Source organism: Ptiloglossa arizonensis, chromosome 6, assembly GCF_051014685.1.
Source record: "Ptiloglossa arizonensis isolate GNS036 chromosome 6, iyPtiAriz1_principal, whole genome shotgun sequence".
NCBI lineage: Eukaryota > Metazoa > Arthropoda > Insecta > Hymenoptera > Colletidae > Ptiloglossa > Ptiloglossa arizonensis.
In genome coordinates this window covers 18,226,052-18,243,960 of record NC_135053.1, presented here as the reverse complement: position 1 = coordinate 18,243,960, position 17,909 = coordinate 18,226,052, and the positions used below count along the sequence as shown (strand labels likewise).

The window sequence follows — 17,909 nt, the reverse complement described above, 5'->3', positions numbered from 1 at the left end:
ACTAGGTCTGCCTTTATCCACCACTACTACTTGTAACCAGACCCCTTAGAGTAGGCAACTTACAATACGAACAATCCATCAGTGTATCCGTACAAGTTACTTGTTGTTAAAATGTAAATTATCATTCTTTCTTTAAAAAAAAATTTTTGTCAAGTATCCATCTGACTAGCTGCATGCACATGTAGTGGCGTTCGATATTATAGTATTTCGAGCCACAATCAGTCACGCACAATCGACACTCGTTCTAGTTCGTTTTCAGCCTCAAGTAACTCGAAAAATCGAACCACGTCGATCAGTTTTATCGTAGAAAATATTTCGAACCGGAAAAGTAACCTAATTTTGTTCTTATACGTAACAAAATGTACTTTTGCATTATGCTTTCGTTATCCCGACCACACAAATATTTTTACAAGTTTTATCGACCTACGATCACTTTTATTATCAAAATTAATTTTTCACGAATATTATTCTCGCAACCATTCGTAACCCTATGTTTGCGATTTAAAGATTATTTTTCAGATCAGTCTGCGAACTGTATCGTATATCGAAGCTTAACAGTTTGATGGTCAAATAGGACACGTAAGTAGGATAATGTACTTCCGATCCGAAATGTTACATGCAACGTGCGCCGTTGGTTCTCGTTCTCTGTCCTTATTTTACTTTCTACGGCATAATATTCGATAATATTCATGAACGTCAAAATTACTCGCGATCGGTAGATACGTTCAAAGATAGCATCAAGTATCGAACGTTCAATAATTTAAATCGCGATACATGTAAGCGTTGTTGAGAATTAAGTAATATAGAATTAACTGTCGAAATTAAACAAGTTTGTTAGTATAACCGCCATGGATCGTGTGAGGTGTCCCAATGAGTATGTATTTCGTTCAGATGGCATTGAACGTGTACACATATATACGTACGATACGTATAAAATCACACGCGGGGTGGAACCCCTTACAGATTCTAGGGCAACCCGCTTTCGCACTTGCCCTCCCTCGTACCCGCGGCCAGGTTACCTCGCCCTCTCGACTTCCCCGAGTCGATATCCCGTGCTGCTTTTGACCTTTCACCTTTCTCCCGTTACCCTGATTTTGTAGCTAAAGGACAACCTGCTTTATCGACTCGTAATGCCGCCCCTGCGAATCATTCGTACATTTTATCTACGCTTACTTAACGGTACCCCAATTACATTCGTGAAGAGCGAGTAAACTGCAATCCGTGAATGACACCTCACCCCTTTGTAAAAAAGAGTCCCCCAACATTGTTCTAACTTTTTTTGTTTCCGATTCGCAATACGAAGTTACTTCTTTAGATATTATTCGTGTCAGAGTAATAAACACAGTAATCTTGTGGTATTATTTATTTCAATGAGGCGTCTCTTTTAGTATGACCAATTTTAACGTTATACATTCAAATTCCATTAATATCGATAATTCGTGATTACTAAAACTTAAATAAATAAGGTATCATGAACGAATTACAAATTTGTATGCTCAATTTTTATCTTCGTTTTCTGCCTCCTACTTTAAGACGCATATCTCGTTTTCCTTTTCCTCCTTTTGGTTTCTTTGCCCCTCTACTTTTCACTCCCTTTTTGCCCTTCTTCATTTGAGGTTTGCCCGATTTTACTCTGCAAAATAAAAATTTCCAGATATATTGCACTTGTTACATATAAAACACTCTTAAAAAGTTTGAAAACTTACTTTGGTACAGCGAAATCCTCGCGAAGAATTTTAGTGTTACTTTTGAGAATGTTATCTGCGAGATCTTTGTTTCGTTTCTTTTCCTCCTGCACATTGGCTGGAATTGGTTCAGCCTTTCTTTTCATACCTGGCACTTGTTTTGCAATACCCTTTGCATCTTTCTCTTTTGGTAACCTAGAAACATTATATATTAATTGAGGGTGACACTTGTAATGTACATTGTAACCGGTATTACAATAACATATAGATATACCTGTTCTGGAATTTGCCAACAGATGCTGTTGATGTGCGCGCAACAGTAATAGCTTGAGAAAGTTGCTGTGAATTGGGGAAATGATCATTGGTAGGAAGACCTATTCGTGGAATCTTAATATTTCTTGCTTTTGCAATATTATGTAGCCTTTGTAATTCATTCTTAGACTGTCTTTCTTGTTTTGCAGCTTTTGCATTTGCAAATGAATCTTCCATGACTTTATTCTCATCATTAACTTCTACTAACCATTCTTTTTGTTCCATAGCTTTATTACGTTTGTAACCAAACAGAGGAATCCATTTCTATAAAAATGTCAGATCATGATAAATGCATACATAGAAACAGTATCATTTAATGAGAGTAAAGGACTAACTTGTAATTGATCGTCCCACTTAAGTTTAGATTTATTCTTCTTTTTAGATGTGATACCCTTCTCTTTGGCAAACTTTTGCCATTTTGTTAAAGGTTTTGGTTTTGGAACTTGGCGAGATCGTGGTAATATAAATTGAGGCTTTGGTAATTTTGCCACTATTGCTTCATCAACACGTTCTGTTGGAAGCTCCCAAATTTTATTAATCAGTATTTGCACATTGTCCCTTGTTACATTTTTCAAATAATGTTCTGTTTCAGATCTATAAAAGATAACGTAATAATTAAAGCAAAAATTTTTGTATGGTATATTTTTAGGTTACCTTAGTGCTTTTAAATCCAAAGTATTGTAATCAAATGCCAAAAGAGATCCTACATCTGTCTCAACTTCAACTTCTTTATTCACTACGGTAGACTTACGCAAATCCTTCTCCCGAGGTTCGTTTTCTAAAATTGATTTTACAACATCCATGCTGTCAAATAACCGTTTTAAATAATTTTCAGAATCGAAATTTTTAATTAATCAGCCAGTTATCTTATAAATCTTAAACTCTACTTTCTGACTTGTACTACATTCTTTATTTCAAATATATATAAATCAAACTTTATACTGGAATTTGTAAAATTTATTGCTACTCTATGTTTTAGACGCTACTTAAAGCACGTGCATTTAAGGTTATGTTGACACATTTACAATCTACTGCAATCTTTCTCGATGAATACGGCATGGAGATTTATATGCCTAAAAGAAGATAAAACTGTAGGAAAAAATTATAATTTCATGTACTTGTCAAAGGGAAAAGGATAAACGTTATCACAATAAATCGAGATAATAAATATTTAAGTATTTAAAAATTAAATCATTCTATGAGATTATATTGTGAAAATGTTTGTTCTTGCGGAATTAAAAGATACAGTCAGAATTCCACCATGGGAATTCAAAAGAAAATTGAATGACGCAATTACCGACGAACTTAATAGGAAACTTGCCAATAAGGTAAAATATTATAATTTGATTTAAATTTGTTAATATAATTTCATCATTAAAAATACTTGTGGTCATTATGTATTTGATATTTAAGGTTTATCTGAATGTAGGGCTTTGTATTGCCCTTCATGATATCACAAACATTGAAGAATCATATATTTTTCCTGGTGATGGTGCATCACATACAAAAGTAATATTTAGATTTATTGTGTTTCGACCATTTATGGAAGAAATTTTGATAGGGAAGATACGTAGTTGTAGCGTTGATGGTGTTCATGGTAATGTTTATATACAATTGTATCATTATAACTTACATTTTAATTTATGATATAATGACTATATAAATTTCTTCTACAGTAACATTGGGATTTTTTGAGGATATTGTGATTCCACCTCACAAACTACAACATCCATCAAGGTTCGATCAAATGGAGCAAGCTTGGGTTTGGGAGTACGATACAGGGGATGGTGAAAAGCATGATTTATTTATGGATGCAGGTATTTTAAATAGTTGGTGATAGTAATTTTTGTTTTAATGTGCAAATATAAATGCTTAAAATAAGAAGTAGTATAGTAATAGTCAAAAAACTTTAGGAGAAATTATACGATTCAGGGTAGTAAGTGAAACTTTCACAGAAGCATTACCTTCAGGGCCAAATGTATCTGGGGAGTCTGTTGAGCAATCAGATGCTAAAAATATATCTCCATATACCTTAGGGGTATGTATAGCTTAGTCGCTAAAACATTGATTATAGGATATACATTCTGTATAGATTGAAATAATTCTATTATTACTATTTTAATTCTGCATTCTAGGGTGCTATTGATGAACCAGGGCTTGGATTACTTACATGGTGGGAAAATACCTAAGAGTACAAAAATAAATTTGGATCAATAAATTTTTATTTCACAGCACATTCCATCATGTTATCACGTTTTAAAGTTACATCCGTGACTCGCGTCACGCGCGACCCGATTTCAGATAGAATTTTGACTGTGCGGATATATTTATATTTAGTTCTCATTGGTAACAGAATTATTAATTATTATTTGTACAATATATACAAAGATGTTATGTGCTAAACATGTGGTAACACGCAAAAATAATTTCAGTTCAGTAAAGGTCGAGGTCGTGCTAAATATTACATATAAGTTATTCGGTAGTACAAGTCTCAACATAAAAAATGTATGCACCAGTCGTTCAATTGCAACGGTGCCATCAAACTTATCATATCTTACGTGCTGATGGAGCATAATGTGACACATTCGTTTTTAATTAACCGTCGAAATTGTTAACAGTATTAAACACATAAAATACGTCTTCTGTATTGCGATATACCGTTACATTTAATGAAAAACATTGGAGAACTTAGCTAGGTGTAAGCCTTAAATTTAGGAAACATTAATTACGTGACAGCAGAATATACGTAGATAAAATATAGTTGAAAACATTTCTAGACAATACATATATGTGCAATGATTTTACAATTTCGTTCCTTTTTTTATTTGAATAACATGTATCGTCGAACAAATTACGCAAATCGTATGCCTCGTAAATAAAAAAATCTCCGTTAAGACGCATCGGAATGTTTTTGCTCTTTTATTCTGTTCGCTTTTGAGTAATCACATTCTAGGTAGCTCGCTTTTTTTTTTTTAAGCAACGCGTCTAATGCGTCGTAATCATGATCTTAAACGGTTTCAAAGCGGGATGAATAATATTCTAAACGTATTCAAAGTAAAATCATACATGTACAATAAAAATTTATCACAGTTCTAACTGTTTGAGTCTGTCGTGTCGTCTCTCGGACTTTTCTACGTTCTTTAGCGAGAACCTACGAGTTAATTGTCTCTTCTTTTTTTCCCTATCATCAAGCAACGCGTGAAACTCTGAAGATCGTTACCAAGAGGCGTATACTGTTTATTTTTTTTTTTTTTTTTATTTTTTCGATTGTTCGAAAAAATAAAAACGCAACGACCTTATTGAAAGTCTAGTATGAATAGAAGGAGTGCGATTCGTACGGGAGCTCTGGTGTATTAAAAATGCCTATGCGCTATTTAGTATCGTCACGTTACTTTGCACGTTTAGGGGCTAGTGGTTTCTCTTTTTTTTTTTTTCATTTTTATAGATCGTTACAAGAAAAAACATAGTATTTAGTTTGCGTCTGGACGTCAATTGCTTTCTCTATCTGTATGATGTATCTTTTCAGTCGTGTCGTATGTACCATTGTCATTCTAAGTATTGCTTTACGTGAAACATTTTCTTCTTTTTTTTTCGTTTTTAGGAATACAAATTTTATCTTGCTGTTTCTCGCCCGACGTGTGTAGCGTTGAAACGCAAAGAAATCTCCGGAAGTGTTCTCTACTTTAGCAAGGTAATCGTTTATTCGATGATTAGGCAACGCGGCAGATGTTCACGTAAATAGTCGAACAGTTCCTGAGACGTTCCTGGACAGTTGGTTAGCTCTAGTTCGTGTAAGTGGCGAAGCTGTATCAAGGTGGACAGTCCGCTACTCGAGAGTAATGAGCAACCTGCAGAAATTAATGTTTTACGTTCGACTTTGTTCCACAACTTACAGGGGAAAATTAGGTTTCAAGTGTAATTCAGATCGTAAAAGGTAATCGTTGACTATTTTCCTTCAAAATTAACCTGTCGTCTTATAACAGTGCTGTCACAGGTGGAATTATTTACGCGTCATCTTAGATTTGCACTGAGAGTATGCACATAAATCACATAATGCGACATCACTATTTTGAATAGCATTTATGTGTATATCGTAACGGGAAAGAGAGTGGCGGAAGCTTCGAAGCTTACCTTGGACAGCACTGCTTATAATGACGAGTCACACGCGTAGGTAAGTATGTAGGTTATGGTTCAAATGTGACAAACATAAATTGTTGTCGTGGATCATCGTAACATAACGTTTTGTTGTAGTCAATGTTGAATCTCCGCAACGATTGTATGCGTACGTATCCACAACGTACATATAATTTCGGAAATTCATGTACCTTTGACAATTTCCTATTTTATACTTTGTAAACAAGTAAATATACACGTAAGTTCGTTAAAGTTCGTTACACTTTGGATTACCTTAAAATAACGTCACGAGAAAGGAAGGCTTGTAAACGATGAAAGACGTGTGTATTCGAGTGAATTCAAGCAGAGAAAAGGTTGACGCTTTCGACAGTGATTATTTTATGGAATCTATTAATAATGGTTTAGCAAAGACAGCGGGCTTCTGAACGGTAAGGGACTATAATTTTAATGTTAGAATACACACATACAATTTAACGGAGAGAAACAAAATTTTCTACTTGAATGTTTCGAAAAACGTTACGATTTCCTGGAGTGTCGTAATTTTAGATCACGAGTGCCGCTTTTTTGTTTCTTTTTAAAGACTAATGCAGGATTACTTTACGATTACGAAATATTAACCGGTATTTTCATCGTGCCAACTTTAATCTTCCTGTCGCGCGAAGAACCGCGGACTTTAAACTTCGATCTGCAATCATATAGGCCAAGCCTTGGTGTAGAACCTACCTGCCACGGAGAGTACTTGTAAGGATTTCATGCCGCACAAGCGCTCAAGACCAAAGTCGCTAAGTTGTGGGCACCATCTTAAGAACAATGCACTCAATGATCCTATTGTGGAGATGTAGCCCACGCCTATATCCGTAATGTGAGCACACCTACGCAAAAACGAGAAAAAGTATGGAAAAAATCTCGACGCGAATACAACGTTCTCCGCGGTTACACATTTTTTTTTTTAACGTTTATTCGATCTCTTTATCGTTCTTAATTTTCAATTCATTGCTTACTCGGAAAGTTCTCGGCTCGTTCAAATTGATCGTTTAATATTCTTTAGCCTTTGAAATATTTGACAATCGTCCCGCGATCATAGCCCCCATTAATGTCTCGATCGGTGACAAATTGGTATAAATATACGAAGACAATGTGACACGCGATCGGTGGCCGAGCCAAACCGTTCAAAACGATTCCAAGTTGTTCGAGGCAATCGTATATCATCGCCGTGACGACTCAATCGGTCGCTTGAACCGTATTCGCAAGTCTGTCTCCTTAGGTGTCTCGACGCGCCGCGATAGGTGAATCACTTATTGCGTAATGACTGATCTTAAATAGAATGCTCGTTAACGCGTTCAGTATTTGGAACATGAATGAAACGATCGAACGACGCGCGCGGATTCCGTTCGCGACTGAACGTTCCGCCATCCCCCTACCCCTTCATCCCCACCACGCCCCTCGTCTAACGCGATGTTTGCGGGCCGACGTGCCCCGATCCGCTCTCACCTGTCCAACGTGAGCTCCTCCAAGTGATTCAAATCGCAGGCGATGTACTCTAGGGCTTCGTCGGAAATCCTCGAGCACCAACTCAGATCTAAGGAACGAAGTCTTGGCAGCTTATCCGCTATCAGCTCGACGCCGCTGTTGTTCACTTTGGTGCACCCGGACAACGATAACACGGTCAAATTGGGCAAGGAATGTACTGAAATGCAACAAACCGAGAACAAAACGATATCATTGGTCTAATAAATAAAAACAGATCAATAACGAAACAATCTTCTCAACCTGGAAAGATTCAACGTTATTTTGAACAATTTTTACGAACTTCGAAGAGGATGGAAATGTATAAAAAAAAAAAAAAAAAGAAAAAAAAAATGTTCACCGTTCGCCAGCTCGGACCGATAAATGCAATCAGTTTTTGGTAACGAGAGAGTGCAATCTCGTATTCCGATCGAAGTCGAAGGAGATCGCGTGGGAGGCTCGGATTCAGGCTTTGCGGAACTTTCGACGTTTCGATGAATTTCGTCGTGCGTCGGCGGTGTCAGTGTATCAAGGACGTTAGGTGTAAATAATGGTCGTTGTCCTCGGACCCGTGCGCTCGTCCAGGTACTCGTGTACGCGCTATCGCCGACTGTTTGAAAGTTAAATAAAGCTGTTCCTTAATTCTAAATTTACAAACGGCCGGACGCGTGTGTGACACCTAACTTAATATCACCGCCACCGTCATCACAGTATTTCTACCTGGATCCTCGCGGTACACGCTGACGCAATTGTCCCGTTTTCGCGGACCGGTGCGCGCAACTTTCGGGGTCCCGAGCTCGATGGCGTTCGATTCTCGTCCACGAATTTTATCTCCGTACCAAATTCCAATATCGAGACGAAAGAAACACGAAAAGATAATAATCATCGCTACAACGAATATTTTTTCATAATTATACATATACAAGACGTAATCTGCATTTTTCAATCGAACAATTTGTGCGCGACCATTGTCTATTTTCTTCTCTTTGTGTTGTATTAAATATAATAACTTCTCGTTGTATCTTCTCATCAAAATCTTCGGCTATTTTACTTTGATTTATCTGTTCTCGAAGCGTACGGTAAAATAATTTTTCCATTCGAGAGCTCTCGTAGTTCGATTTCGAATTCTTTGTTCTTCACGTGGGACAAAGAGTGCAAGTCTCACCGATATTGAGCACACCCTCGTTGGTGAGCTCCCAGCAGGACTGGAGCCTCAGAATGCTAAGGGCGCTACTCTGTCTGGCGTTGAAGTAACCGAGGGCTGCGTCGGTCACGTGGTACGCCTGCAACGAGAACTCGTACAGGCTCGGCAACAACTGAGCGACAGCACCGACAGCTTCATCGGCCACGTTGATACAATCCGACAAGGAGAGCGATACTATTCTAGGTGACAAGCAGTGCCACAGGCCAGCCTCCGTTATCTCGTTGCAACCGGCTAATTCAAGCTCAAACAAGTCCTGAAAATGAAAGGTCACGTGACAAAATTTTCCTGCTCGGTTCGTTTTTACACGCAGTAACGTATTCGTACGAGTGAAATGCATCGAACACGTAGGAGGGTTAAAGAGAAGAATAACAACGCGATTAATCGAAGTATTAATTTCACCGTGAGTATGAAAATTCTTTACGTACTCGTTACGTTATTCACCGCATCGAATTTCAACGAAAAACTCCCGGTTGTGAAATTTTGATTACATATTTGCTTACTTTCGTTCACTTCGTGTTAGAACTGCCTCGTTTAAGTATTGTGGAGCAATCTTCTTGCTTCGATCATTACGTACATCGAACTATTTGCGCGCCAAGAACATTGTTAGGTGTTACTAAGTGAAATAAATAAAATAATAATAATAATAATGATAATAATCATAATAACAATAATAGTAACAGTACATTGTTTTGTGTTACATTATGTAAAAGAAAGTATACGTGGAGAATGGTGTAGAAGGATGTGTAGAATGTAAAGCTTTCTTAGGTCTAGGAGGACTTCCGGTGAAATTGGCTCCTAATGTCGAGAACGTCAGGAACTTGGACTTAGCCAAATTTCGAGTCTGATGGATTTATCGCGTCTACGAGGTATTTTTGTCTTTGGAGGGAAAACTGATGGCACTTGTACAAAATATTAATACTTGAGAAATTTTCGTTTACAGATGAAGACGTTGATGGAAATGGAAATTATTTAAATAAAGGAAAAAAATAAAAAAAACAAAGAAAACACGCAGGTGATTAAATCTTTAAAAATACAAAAAAGTAGAACGATTAAAAAAAACGATTTAAGGAAGGACACCACTTTGAGTCGTCAAAAAATTGGGTAAATTTTGCACATTTTTTTCTAAGTAGTTACTAAATGAAAAATGTAGCCTTTTTCAGAGAATATAAATATGACTTTCAGCTTCGTTTTACAATTTTACGAAAGTAAAAATCGTACAAAATGGCGAAGATATTCACTATTCCCAGAATCCCTTTTGGTATAATATTGTTTGTTAGTCGTCACAGTTGACAAGAACTGGGAGAAATAAACTTTGAAATAAAAAAACTGTTGTCGATTCATAAACCAGAGACTATTATCTAAAATGTAGCTTCCAATTTTTCGAAAATTTTAATAATTCTAGAAATGTTCGAAGTTCGAAGAAAAAACCACCACTTTTGTCCAAAAAAATGACTTTGAACGTTCGTGAAAAATTAAATAATTAACATATTAAAAGAATCGTACGTCACATCGTAGAACACTCTATAGAGAATAGCTCTATAAAATTTTAACTAAATAGGATGTTCACTTCCGGATATTTCGTGTCGGCCAGCTCTAGAAATATAATTTTGAGAAAAACGTGAACCAAGTTTATTTATCTCTGCAACTTCGCTAAACGTTCGAATTTCGAAATATCTCTTAGACATAACGTTCTACGCGCTTCAAACTTTAAGGGAAAAAAAAATTCAATTTTTGTTGACTTGTCGGAGTGGTGTTCCCCCTTGAATAAATGTCCCACCGTGTGTATTTCGATGATTTTACGAGAGTCTCGTGTGGCCCTGTCCTCGTCCTCCGTTGGCTCGCATCAAGCGACATACTTTTCGCAAGAGGCTTACACCGCGCTAGACTTCGTTAACTGTTATATTCCACGCTTTTGTTAAAGCGAGGGAACTCACTTGCATATGATCCAAGAGAGCTTCGAGACCTTTGTCGGTGACCGCGCAGCATTTCAGCGACAACGAGTGAATGTTCTGCTGTGCCAAAGGGAACCCGTGTGTAAGTTCCGGGATGTCCTCGTCCGCGGCGCCGAGAAGGACCAACGAATGAAAACCTCTTCTGATCAAGGATGCGTAGAGTCGGCTGCGCGAGGTGAGCGGCATGGCGCGCAACTCCCGGCACCTCACAACGGGCACCAATCCGGCCCAAAGTCGAGGTCGCGAGTAAAGTACGTCCCTCCATCTTGTGCACACCTGATGGGTCCATTTAACAAATTTACTTCACTTCTTCGCGTCACTGCTCGGTCGTGCTCGTTCCCGCTTTCTTGTAACAAACCGCCAGTCACTCGAAAGCGGGATAAGTAGCGATTTAAATCTCGAGCGGAGGTCGAGCAGTTCGAGGACACACCGAGAGTGAGATGGTCGGAGCGTCTATAATAAAACTCCGAAATATTACATCGAATCTCGACAAGAACGTTACCAATTTATCGCCGAGAGTCTCACGATGAAAATGAGTCCAAACACGACCGAATTCGGACCACTTTTAATTATACATAGGTCGTACCAACTATTAAAAAAAAAAACTGAGAATCACATTCGATCAAAACTAGTCCGAATTGGGTCGTGTTTGGACTCATTTTCATCGGGAGAATCTCGCCAATCCGTTGATACTATTCCCACGGGCATTGAGTGAAGAATAGATCAATTTTAACCAGACTTGAGAAAAAAAAAAAGACCGAGAAATTAGAAACGTTGACTTCACTGGTGACTAGAATAATTCAGTTTACTGGAAATTGTGTACCTTGACATTATTCTTTCCCTCGCCGTATTTCGAATTAAGAGCAACAAACAAAAATCTATGGAATATACTATGGAATTATTTTCATTCCGATTCAATTGTTTCATTGCGAATTATGAAGAATCCTCAATTATCGGCTGAAAATACCAGACTGCCCCCCTTTAATGTTACGATCGTGGGCACCTGAGCCAAAATCCTCCTCTCGATAGCGTTGAAGTAGAGGAAAAATTTCCCGAGAAAGTAATCGTCCTGCATGAGCTGCTCCCACGTGACGGGGGGGACGTAGCCCCCTGTGCCGCCGCATGCTAGGGGCACGTTCCTCGCGCAGTTCCTCGATATCCTCGTTCTGCTCGGTGTGCTGTTGCTCAGGCTCTTATTATTGGCCGGCGGCATGTTACCCATCGACATCGACGCGCTCCTGCTCGGTTTTTCCGGGGTTGCGTTCGCATTGTTCGCGCTCTGCAGATTCGTATAGGCGACCCCACCGCTTCCGCAAAACACGTTCGTAACGCGCTCTATGACGCTGGCCTTTCCCCCACCTAAAACATCGCACATTTCGTTCTCTCTTTAGTCGGTTTATTGCATAACGACGCCAAGCTCGGCGAGCGTCGGTCGATTACTTTTTCGACGAGCTGATCGTGGATTAAAAAGTGATCCGTGTAAACTAAGCACAAGGGTGGAGAAAGATTTGCAACTGCGATACGATGAACGATACGAGATAAGAGCACCGAAAAAGAAATACGAGAGGAAACTCGAGTCGTAATTTATTTTACCGCGAATCCTCTCCAGAATGTAGAAACGTACGATATAGTTACGAAACAAACGATATCTCGGTTATCGTCCAGTTTGTCGAAAATTTGTATAAGACGAAAAAGTTTGTAAATGCAATTTGCAACAATATTCGTTATGTGAATTTTTATCGTAAATGCAACGATAAGCAAGATATCGCACATTTTGAGTTGACGCTAAATATACCCCCTCCCTTTTTGGGCGGAAGTCATCCGAGTAAGGTCGTGTTTGGACTCATTTTTATTGGAAGATTCTGACCGATTCATTGACAATGCTCTCACGAAGATAGAATGACAAATGTAAAAATTTTTATTGTCATTAGTGGGTGAATTTTGACACGTGTTAAACGATAGAGCTCGTCAGGGATCATCGACCACTCGAGTTGACGGATCGCACGCGCTGATTAAACGGCAAAAGTAGCGGGGATGATTTCCTTACTTATAAGCGGGAGCTACCGTAATCCGAATGAAATCGTGTTTGGACTCGTTTTCATTGGGAAAACCTTGTCGATCCATTGATAACATTTTCACGATGATATAATCCCGTGTAGAAAAGTTTTCACTTTCTTTGTTATCGATAGATCACTCACAGTCGATAAACGTAAACAATGATGGGGGTAATTTTATTTTGGATCCTTCATTAAAGGATCATTGCAAATTTTTTTCAGTTTCTCAAAAAATGAATAACGTTTTAAGTTTAGAGTCGTTTTGAGTCGACATCGACCGGAATAAATTCAAGAAAGAGAAATTTGCACAAAATGGAAATTTTTCGCTCTTAAAATCGGGCACCGAATGTTGCGCCACCCTGTAGTTTAGTGACGTCACGAGGGCGTTACAGAATGCAAGAATTGAACGTTCATTCAATTTCCTTAAAACAATTTCCCCCCCTCGCGTTGGTGACGATAGAACCAACGTACACAGGACAGAGACATTTACGTTATCCCGGGTTTCTTTTATTTTAACAGCGTTGCCCCGGACGAGCCATTAAATATAGACGACTGATTTTTCAAGTACACACACCGTAACGCGTAACTCTATCGGCGAGCGAGACATTAAAGGCGTTTCTACGAACGTGTACTCGGGCAAAGATGCAGTGGTTATTTTCGTTTTATTTTCGAGCCGTACGTCCTATTTGGCTCCGAGTACGTCTCTATTTCCTGTCAATCTCTTTATCGTGTCGCGAACATTTTTTCACGATTCATCGACACCCGTCATGGCCCCGTTAAATCCGATCAATTCCGTACGGAACGTTTCGCGTTATTTCTACGTGTCCAGTAACGACAATTTGCAAGGATAACGTGCCGTGAAATGTCTCGCGTCTAAAGACACTGCACCGAAGAGTCTGTATGACTGTATCGGCAATGTTGCAAAAAAAAAAAAAAAAAAAATGAACGACCGTTAAGCGTGGCGCAGCTTGGACAAGACTTATGAAGTATAAGTCCAAGGGAAGATCTTCCGAACAAAGCTTTACTAATGGGTTCAACTGATAGACACGGGACGAAACACAAATGGGATTGGAAACCTCTAAATGTTCCCAAGAAATGCTCTAATCGTCATAATTTGCTTCCAATTTTGTTATTCTCTCGTAAGTAGAAACGCTGTTCAAATAGATCAGGATATTTCCGTATTTATAACGACGGACATTCATTCGAAAGGTATTGATACGTTACAAAGCAACGGTCGAAAAATGTTTCAACGATTTTGCCACTAGATGGTAATCGATGCGATCCGTTTCTCGAAAGTAAATACGCCTGGAATGTTCTATAAATGAGAAATTGGTCGTACGATTAATTACAAAGGAGAATTTTCATCAAATGATGTCGATCGCTAGCTCGTAAAAACAAATAAACAAAAACAATAATAGAACATATGCAATAATAAATGTTTACAAGGAAAATTCATACACATAGCAGAAGGACGCACAAGGTAAACAAACTGAGAAGAAAAAACTATTTTCGTCTGAGGCAGATTCTGTTAGACAATCCTTATTAATGAGTTTAACTGACACAGATTCTCAGAACGAAATGTCAAAGAGGATGAGAATTCTTTATATATTCTTAAGAAATATCTAACAACCATATTTTCTCTTCGATTGTACTGTTCACTCGATTTTTTTAATAAATCAAGGTTTTTAATTTGTATTCGCTATTTGTTACTGTTCATAATGAACATTCAATTCGAAAATATTTTACGAAGCTATAATTGAAAAATGTTTAAAAAACTCGCCACTAGATAGCCATTGATGCGATCCAATTTTTACTTGCAAGTTTTACTGGAAGATTCCATAAATAAGAATTAGTCATACTAATTACATCTAATTTTAAGACAGAATCAAAGCTAAATAAAACCTTAATAATTAGGATCCAACAAACAGAATCAAAACGTAACAAGGGTTGGAAACGTTTGTGTGTTTATGGAAACTGTTCCACTAACCATAACTTCATTTTTTGTTTACAATCAAAGCATATTGAATGTTCATCAAAGCAAAAAAAAACGTACATTCAACGGAAGTACAATGTTGTAACTGTCATTTGAATTTTATACATTTATGACATATATTAATATAGTATTAAAATTTCGTTTCTCATAAATGCATAATATGTATCCCGCATACCTTTACCATATGGTTCTCCATATAGCATGCGCCATAAATGCGTAAAATCTGGATAACGAAATCTTCTTCGTCAATTTTCGGTCCACGAATGAATAAAGATCGTTTCCAGCGGAGCCAGACCGTTGACAGAGTAACAAGGTTAACGGATGCGGTATCGACTCGCGTTAATCGTGACAATGCATCTGGTATGTATTTTTCATCGAATAGAGCAGTCCTGAGAACATTTAGGTTGCCGTTTTGGTGCGCGCAGAAGCAGCCAAGGGGGAAGCTTTGATAATCAGCGCGACGACACGCCACGAACGATTAATTATCCTCGCGGAGTGGCTGCTCGAATCCTCCGCGATTTTATCAGCCCTGGTTACAAGCTGGCGGCGATCCAGCCGCCGGGGATTGCCCATTTTACGCATTAAAATAAATCTCCTTGTGGTAAAACCGCACCGTGGACAGGATCGAGAGCGCCTTTTGTTTTTGAGTCTCCATTGAGCGACGAGAACATCGACATGCAATTTCTCGCCGTACGCAGAACGGGTCGCGGCAAATGTCGATTCACCGATATTTCCGCCTGCAAATTACCGACGTTGTTCCGCGAGCTGATACAGTCCCATTGTAAACTGGGAAGCAATTTACGTACGACAATCGTAAGCCACGGAACGACATCAAGAGGCATGAGAATTATACGAAATTGGACCGCGCGCGTATGTCCGAAGCGTTCGAAGAAAAATTGAAGCGGGACGTAGCGTACGAAGTTTGTTAGGTTAGAATCGAGATAAACGACGCGCTGCAATGCTGTTTCCGTACGAGACCGAACGGGAGATCGGAAAGAAAGAGATCGACGATTGAAACATTCGGACGTTCCAATGGTATTCCAGTTTCTCCACGTTTCCACGTGTACGAATGGACGAATGCTATTGATTCCATTGCAGCTCGGATTGCGACTGGAAGTGCAGCCGGCGGGCCATTTAACGAGCGACGTGACGAGCGAATTTCCGAAACTCCCGCGAGTTTGCTGGGGTGGTCGAAGGTAACATTGCATAATCTTGGGAACCGAGAAACGATAGGAGCTTGCGATATCACAGGAATCAATTCGTCGTGGTCGTCGCGATTACGTAACGACGTACGGGCGAAATTTCGTGAAATATTTCGATAGAGAACGAACCGTACAAGGAAGTATTCGTGCGGGAACCGTACGTTCGTCGAACACGGTCAGGGTTAGGTTGGTCAGACGGACTAGGTTTGGTCGAGTCTGAATTTGGGCTAGCATTGGTCGAGCTTCAGGGAAGATCCGAATCGAAACTAGGTTAGGGCCGTGTCGGGTCTGAATTACGAATCGGGGTTGGGTTAAGTCCGAGTTCGAGCAATTAGTTATCGATTCGAAATTATTTTCGAAAGAGGGGTAACTATTGTATTTTCGTGCATTCTAAAAATTAACCCCGCAAAACTAGGGATGGTACTAATTTAACGGAAAACGAATATATAAGTCGAACAAATTCACCAACCATGATGTTTGGACCCTCTTAACCCCAGTCCGTTGATTCGCTTGGTTAACTCGGCGCTGGCTCTCTCGACGACCCCTTGCGCTGATAGCGAAGACATCTCTCAAGAAGCTGAGGCGCGCTCCCGTCGTTCTCCCACGATTCGTAGTCAAGACGAACACGGATCCGTGTGGCCGTGATTAAAACGCTTCATGTTCGAGTCGACCACGCACCCACAGATTTGAGAACGGTGCGGTGTTCTACGCGATCGTTTCCCCACCTTCCTTTGTTTTCTTCTCTTCTTGTTCGTGTTTACTGCATCGATCCACTTCCGCGACGGGAATCACGGGTGTCCCGGTGCGCCGGAACGTGGCTGATTAGGATCGGCTCGAGCTGTATCGACTAGGTACATTCGATTGTTGATTTACCAATCGTATCGACGATCTTCGAAATTTATCGCGCTATCGTGTGCGCGTTCGTTACCGAGACGCGACAAGGAATGGGTGTACGGGACAGCCCTCCCGGGAGCACTCTAACGACGCGTAATCGATGATGGAACGTTTTTACTGGAAAGATCTATTTTAATCGCTGGCACCGACGAACGATCAAACGACGACAAGCACACTCGGCGACGGGGAACGTGTACGATATAATAATGCGCGATGCAACGGAACCGTGCCCCCGCGAGCACGTCGGCCACCCGCGAGTAATTTCACGTCGAACGGAAGAAACGTTGGCTGCACGTCTGTTTACCACGGGACCCGGGGGGAGTTTATATAATAAACTTGACCACCTCACTGTGAAGTGTACGAACAATGAAACGTCTCTTCGAAAATAATTCGCGAATCGATAAGCATCATCGACGAACAGAAGATTCTAGCGATGACGATCGGTTCCCGTGGTCTTGTCGGGACCCCACTGGTTGGTTCTTCCTTGGCTCGGTGTCGCGTCTCTTCTTGTGGACTACGGTAGCCCAAGCGTTTTACCCGCGGGTGCCTCTGTTTATGTGTCAGTCATGACACCGAGCGGAAAACAAAGCTGAAAGGTGGAGCTGCTGCAACGGGCACGGCACATGGGGGTGGTTTGCGCGAGACTGAATCGATATTCGCGCTGAACTTGTCCGGCTGCCCCCCACTCGAGCCCACGCGACCGTGTTGGTTCCAAGCGCGAGCGAGCCTCTTACGCCTGCCGATCGGTGAACCGTCGTACGCGTCGCGGCGCCCGACACTATGCAAACCGCTGGACTGAAAGGCGTCGCGTCCGTCGCGCAGTGCACCGTAACGCAAAAAAAGGGGGGAAGGAGAGAAAGAGAGAGGGGGTAGGACACCCGGAAATTTAATTCGGGACGAACAATGGATTTGCGTACCGAAGGCAAATCGTACTAACTCCTGTAGATGCATCGAAATCTATTTTAATTTTGCT

The 17,909-nt window shown here is 40.0% G+C and overlaps 3 protein-coding genes across 3 annotated transcripts; 1 reads left to right on the top strand and 2 right to left on the bottom strand.

Moving 5' to 3' along the window:
* Positions 1–1,348: 1,348 nt before the first annotated feature.
* On the bottom strand, positions 1,349–3,021 carry LOC143148026 (ribosome biogenesis regulatory protein homolog). Its single transcript, XM_076313867.1, has 5 exons — positions 2,652–3,021; positions 2,333–2,591; positions 1,960–2,261; positions 1,707–1,880; positions 1,349–1,633 (listed from the first exon to the last, which is right to left on the bottom strand). The coding sequence occupies exons 1-5, from the start codon at positions 2,798–2,800 to the stop codon at positions 1,504–1,506; spliced, it is 1,014 nt and encodes a 337-aa protein (XP_076169982.1). The 5' UTR covers positions 2,801–3,021; the 3' UTR covers positions 1,349–1,503.
* Positions 2,981–4,231, top strand: Polr3h (RNA polymerase III subunit H). The gene is made up of 5 exons (XM_076313868.1): positions 2,981–3,325; positions 3,411–3,594; positions 3,674–3,814; positions 3,911–4,035; positions 4,133–4,231. Exons 1-5 carry the CDS (start codon positions 3,215–3,217, stop codon positions 4,184–4,186), a joined length of 615 nt encoding a protein of 204 aa, XP_076169983.1. The 5' UTR covers positions 2,981–3,214; the 3' UTR covers positions 4,187–4,231.
* LOC143148024 (uncharacterized) lies at positions 4,202–17,695 on the bottom strand. Its single transcript, XM_076313866.1, has 7 exons — positions 16,512–17,695; positions 11,797–12,152; positions 10,776–11,069; positions 8,803–9,094; positions 7,623–7,818; positions 6,855–7,003; positions 4,202–5,845 (listed from the first exon to the last, which is right to left on the bottom strand). The coding sequence occupies exons 1-7, from the start codon at positions 16,606–16,608 to the stop codon at positions 5,697–5,699; spliced, it is 1,533 nt and encodes a 510-aa protein (XP_076169981.1). The 5' UTR covers positions 16,609–17,695; the 3' UTR covers positions 4,202–5,696.
* Positions 17,696–17,909: the final 214 nt, after the last annotated feature.

Bases quoted from the DNA above. Each gene is read 5' to 3' on its own strand.
- LOC143148024 (XM_076313866.1), bottom strand. From the start codon at position 16,608: ATGTCTTCGCTATCAGCGCAAGGGGTCGTCGAGAGAGCCAGCGCCGAG. The intron at 9,095-10,775 runs GTGAGTTCCCTC...TTTCATTTTCAG, and splicing joins CTCTCTTGGATCATATGCAA to GACTTGTTTGAGCTTGAATT. The intron at 7,819-8,802 runs GTGAGACTTGCA...GTTGCATTTCAG, and splicing joins CGAGGGTGTGCTCAATATCG to TACATTCCTTGCCCAATTTG.
- Polr3h (XM_076313868.1), top strand. From the start codon at position 3,215: ATGTTTGTTCTTGCGGAATTAAAAGATACAGTCAGAATTCCACCATGG. The intron at 3,595-3,673 runs GTAATGTTTATA...TTTCTTCTACAG, and splicing joins TAGCGTTGATGGTGTTCATG to TAACATTGGGATTTTTTGAG. The intron at 4,036-4,132 runs GTATGTATAGCT...TCTGCATTCTAG, and splicing joins TATCTCCATATACCTTAGGG to GGTGCTATTGATGAACCAGG.
- LOC143148026 (XM_076313867.1), bottom strand. From the start codon at position 2,800: ATGGATGTTGTAAAATCAATTTTAGAAAACGAACCTCGGGAGAAGGAT. The intron at 2,592-2,651 runs GTAACCTAAAAA...TATCTTTTATAG, and splicing joins TTGGATTTAAAAGCACTAAG to ATCTGAAACAGAACATTATT. The intron at 2,262-2,332 runs GTTAGTCCTTTA...ACATTTTTATAG, and splicing joins AGTGGGACGATCAATTACAA to AAATGGATTCCTCTGTTTGG.